This window comes from Lycium ferocissimum, unplaced genomic scaffold, assembly GCF_029784015.1.
Source record: "Lycium ferocissimum isolate CSIRO_LF1 unplaced genomic scaffold, AGI_CSIRO_Lferr_CH_V1 ctg13783, whole genome shotgun sequence".
Classification (NCBI taxonomy): Eukaryota; Viridiplantae; Streptophyta; class Magnoliopsida; order Solanales; family Solanaceae; genus Lycium; species Lycium ferocissimum.
Genome location: NW_026715075.1, coordinates 9,787 through 15,354, shown reverse-complemented (window position 1 = coordinate 15,354; position 5,568 = coordinate 9,787). Strand labels below are relative to the sequence as shown.

Here is a 5,568-nt window from a genome sequence, read left to right as displayed (position 1 = left end):
ATTGAATTCAGTTGTTGGAAAATGTCCACTATATCATCGTTGATTAGACATTGTGGTATTTGGAACGATAGAACCGTTATATGAATTTCAAAATCGATGCTGTTGTTTTCAAAGAGTACTCGACGTATATAGATTTGTTACAGTCAATTGCAATTCAATTGAAATTAGACACGACCAGAACAAATATATACATCAAATACATAGTGGAGGGTAGTGATATGCTGATGGAAATACACAATGATATGGATGCGAGAGTGTATGAGGATTTGAAGAAAGAGAATAAACAGTTAGCAATGTATCCACTGTGCATAACTATTAATGATAAGAGCATTGACAACCGTGTATCTGATGAAAGTTGTATTCTAGGAGAGATTTTGCAACTTGGATACACAAGTCAGTTTAATTCTATGGAAACAGTTGGGTGTGTAGACTTGGCGTCTTCAAGTTATGGCAAGGCTGTTGCTGTATTTGAAAAAGACACCAATCTAATTATCGAAGGCAAGAACTAAAAAGACATTGTTGTTGATCAAGCCTGGAAGAACAAAGATACATTAAAGGCTGTGATGGCAAATTATGCAATTTCAAATAGGTTCAATTTCTGTACTGAGAGGTCTAATGCGAAAAGGTAAGTTCAAAGGTTTTATTTTGTATATAATGTTATGTATGTATACTGTACAAGTAAATGTATGCAAATAATTTGTGTCAGGGCTATTTATTCAACTGTTCTATCATATTTTATGCCTTTATTGACTGATGTATTTTTTACTTAATGTATTTGTGTTGATCTGTGTATTTATAGCTATACACTTGTATGTGTGTCCGAGGAATGTGATTGGAAATTCAGGGCATCAAGTGTTGGAAAATCCAAAATGTTCAGAGTTAGAGAGTTCCGTGACAAGCATACATGTCCGCTAAAGGATAAGGTGTATTCGCAACGGCATGCTACAAGTTGGTTAATAGGTGGGATTGTGTCACGACCCAATTCACGAGTCGTGGTGGCACCTACACTATCCCCCCGAGTAGGCGAACCACATTACTGAAAACAAGTTAACTAGCGAAAAAATTTAATAAGAATAAATTATCCAGTCTTAAATACTTATCATAACTAGAAATGTCACGACAACCCCAAAATCTGGTCAAAGGGTACAAGAGCGCTAACATAGTACGAAATATAAGTCTGGAAATACCCGAAGGCTACATATTGTCTGTCGAATACAAAAACAGAAGTAACTAGAGGAAGTCCTTCAGGGGCCACGGATGACCAAGTAGCTCACCCTGAATTACTGAAAAACGTCACCCTCGCGTATCAGCCACGGGGTGTAGAACTGGAGCCTGGATCGTACTCTGCACTCTCAAGAAAAGTGCGAAGAGTAGTATCGCACAACACTAGTCCGGTAAGCATCATAGGCCGACAATGATTAGATAACGCATGACGAAGTGGAAACTAACAAGTAGCACATAGAGCAAACAGGTATGGTCACATATAATATACAAGTAAAGTGTAAAGGAATCATGAAATCAACCAAAACGAATATAATTAACCAGATGATCAGTCCAATGTATGAGTGAGTGAATGCAATGCAATGCAACAGTCACCTCTCTCACGCTCCACTCTCGTACACACATGCTAAGGGCAGTGCCTCAAAGCCATGACCCATGGGGGACCCGCGAAGTCCATGTACCACTCGTGCTCTCCGGTAGAAACCTCGGAGGCTTTCAATCACCCTCAATCTCCGGCAAGGACCTCGGAGTCTCTCACGTCACTCTCAATCTCCGCAAAAACCTCGAGTCTCTCAATCACTCACCACCATCATCACAAGAATAATATGGAAGGCATGTCATACATGATATCAGTCTCAACAATATCACCAATATACAATCAACAAATACAAGTCATATTAATGTTATCATTCCTTTTCATATAATGAGGGAGCTAGTATATGACAGAGATACAAACAGGTGATAATCACAGAAAATAACACATATGGCGACAAGCCCACATAACGTACAAATTCTACGCAGCCAACCTAATTGGAATCCACCTCCACTTCATGCCCGAAGGCCTATATGCTATCCCCGTCACTTTCTACAACTACATACGATTCTCTAATCAGAGTCTAACTAAAGTAGACCGTAACCTACCTCAATGCCGAGCGGGTGCCACGAACAATCAAACTAATGCCTCCCTTTTGTGTAGAGCCTCTGAACGATTAAAATCTATAAAATATGCGATCTACGTTAGAATACGAATCTAAGAACACTCATATTGCTATATTTATAATCAAAACCCAAAAACGCACCCCAAAAAGTGGCATTGGGCCCACAGGGAAAGATTGTAATTTTATTTTGGAAAACTGGCATACAATAGCCCAAGCTTATGATTCTCAACAATCATTGAAATCCGATCACGAATCGATGTTCAATTCCACATTTTACTTGAAAACTCGTTTCCATGGAAAACCCACCAATTTCTATATACCATTATTTTATTGAATTTTTGAATATCAAGAATATGAAACATAATGGACAATATAAAAAAATCTGATCCAAACACACAATATAGATGAAAGCACTTACAAATTAAGACAAAAACGTAATTTAATATATTGACAAGGACTTCCATTATGTACATAGTACCAAAGTTTTTGCATACTTAATGAAGAAAAGATTGCTAAATAGACCTCAAGCAACTGCCAAAAACGTCTTCGTCAACCGAGGAAAAGCTCAACAAGCAGTAGCTCAACATTATAAAGTCATTAAAAATAGTCAAGTCATTAAAATAGTGACTCTAGACCACGATGCATTCATGAAACAGATCAAAGGAAACATGCACAAAAAGGGAATTCCAACGTACATATATATCATCCAAGAAATCCAACATCAATACTCAGTTATATTTCACATGATATTAAACACTTGAAATATATAATATGAACTAAACCAAGGTGAAAGAAATGGACCTTTAATTGAATAAGTCTTTCCTTCATTAATGAATCTCAAGTTGACGGCAAACTTCCGTGCCCACACTTTTGCTTGAAACTTTTGATGCTTTCTTTTAATATGTCTACCCTGCCCCACTAAATTAACTCCTAATTATGGGTCATGTGCTTTAGGGTTTTAAATTAATTATGGGCTTGGCCCATTAATCACCACTAAAATAATTATTCAAAATAACCTTTTTACTCAACCAGTATGTATAAGGTGAAAAATTGACCCACTTAATAAATTACATTATTCACCAACTTATACCTCATATAAGTGCAAATAGAATTCCTATGACTAAACTGTTCACACACTTTAAATAGATAAATTCTAAAATTTACCCATCAATTATATAACCATACCACCTATCCCCGCAAGTCAAGAATATCATTTCCAATCTACGAAAAGGTTACTTTGGGTAAAAGACTCCAAAATGCTAAAACGACCAAACGGGTCGTTACAGATTGTTAAACCAAAAGTAGCCAATCATAAGAGGAAATATACACCTGATGGCATAGCGGATGATGTCTTCAATGATCTTGGCATGAATGTGTCTTACATGGTCGCTTGGCGGGCTAAAGAGAGGGCTATGAAGGACTTAATAGGTGAACCATCAGAATCATACAACAAATTACCTCGATATTTATACATCATGGATAAAACATACTTGGGGTCACCCATGACAACGAGTTCCTATATGTATTTATAGCATTGTATGCATTTATCAAGGGCTTTGAGTGTTGTAGACCCATTGTGGTAGTAGACGGGAGCCACCTAAAAACAACATACAATGGCACATTCGTTTCAGCAAGCACACTAGACGATGCAGGTAAGTGAAACACACACACACACATACACACACACACACACACACACACACACACATATATATATATACATATATATATATATATATATTTGATATGCAATAAATATGGTTATACTCAAACGAATATATACATACTGAATTCTTTATTTTAATGCAACTGTATGTGCAGGTAATATATACTTCCCTTATCATATAGTGTGATCGATTCTGAGAATGAAAGGTCTTGGACGTGGTTCTTTGAGCGGTTCAGGGAAGACTATGGAGTTAAAAAGAATATGTGTATCGTGTCCGATAGGCATGAAAGCATAAACAAAGCTGTATCTAGAATTTATGCAAATGTTCCGCATTACGCGTGCATATGGCATTTGTGGGGTAACGTATGTAAGAATTACAAGAAGAGTAAAGATGTTTTGAGTCCAGTGTTTTATGCAATGGCAAAGGAATACACGCAGGATGAATTGATGAGTTGATGGGGAAGGTTGAGAAGGCAGATATTCGGGTAGCAGAGTATTTGAAATTAGCTGGAAGAGAAAACTGGGCTAGAGTGTATGCATCTATTAACCGAGGATGGACCATGACTTCGAACATAGCAAAGTGTATTACTCGTCACCTTGTAGCGGCTAGAGAACTTCCTATATTTGATTTTCTCGAAGAAGTTAGGAAGATGTTTGGGAGATGGAATTACAATAACCGGAGGAACGGTACATACACATTCACAACACTGTCTAAAAAGTTCCAGAAGATGCTGTCAACAAATGAGATTCCATGTTTACGTATGACGGTATGTTTCAGTTCAATTCATTTAAAATATACTTTACTGACCTGCAATTATAGTTAGCTGTATATGATGTATTTGACTGTATTTGGCTGTTGAAGTTTGTACATGAATTTAATGCATTTGCTTGTATTGATCAGATGCAGTTTTAGCATGTATTTGTATTTTGATTGTATTTGTCAGGTTCAGTTCGTACATGTGTGTCATGTATTTGATTTTTTTTTTTTTTAATTTCAAGCATGTTCATGAACATAATGGTTTTATAAATATCTTCTGAAGATGTTCTTGTACATATTTGACTAAAAGTATCTTTATGTATTTATATGTATTTGATTGCATACTTAACAAATACAAGTAATGACTTTTTGTAGGTAGAACCATCAACCGAATACGTGTACACGGTCCATGATGGAGGAAGACGTTTCATTGTTTGCTTGAAAAACAAAACTTGCAGTTGTCGGATGTTTCAAATAGATGAAATTCCTTGCCCACATGCATGGGCTGTCTTAAAGAAGAAAAATCTAAAGGCTGATGATTATTGCTCAGAATTGTTCAAATCGCGCAACCGTGGTGAAAACATATTAGATACCTGTGGATCCTCTCCTCGGCGAGCATGATTGGAAGATTCCCACATACATCTCGGATGATGTAGTTTTTCCACCAAGATACAAGAGACCTCCTGGTAGGCCGAAGAAGAAGCGTGTTAAGCCGTTAAGGAAATTGATTATTGGTAAAAAAAAAGACATGCTTGCAGTACTTGTGGACGTCTTGGACACAATAGACGTTTTTGGAATTTTTTGAGCCTCGAAAGAAGTGATTGTTTTTTTTTTTCTTTATAGCCATTTACATTTGTTAGAAAAAATACGTTGTTTTTTTTTGCAATATTTGAATAAAGGCAGTCACTTTGAACACATTGCAATAGTTGTGTCATTACTTCTTTTGGAATTATGGAGTTATTTTTGAATATGTTTGCACATGAGTA

General features: G+C 36.5%; 1 protein-coding gene across 1 annotated transcript; it reads left to right on the top strand.

Moving 5' to 3' along the window:
* The first annotated feature begins 4,280 nt into the window (after window positions 1-4,280).
* LOC132042170 (uncharacterized) lies at window positions 4,281-5,203 on the top strand. The gene is made up of 2 exons (XM_059432788.1): window positions 4,281-4,592; window positions 4,958-5,203. Exons 1-2 carry the CDS (start codon window positions 4,281-4,283, stop codon window positions 5,201-5,203), a joined length of 558 nt encoding a protein of 185 aa, XP_059288771.1.
* Window positions 5,204-5,568: the final 365 nt, after the last annotated feature.

Bases quoted from the DNA above. Each gene is read 5' to 3' on its own strand.
- LOC132042170 (XM_059432788.1), top strand. From the start codon at position 4,281: ATGGGGAAGGTTGAGAAGGCAGATATTCGGGTAGCAGAGTATTTGAAA. The intron at 4,593-4,957 runs GTATGTTTCAGT...GACTTTTTGTAG, and splicing joins TTCCATGTTTACGTATGACG to GTAGAACCATCAACCGAATA.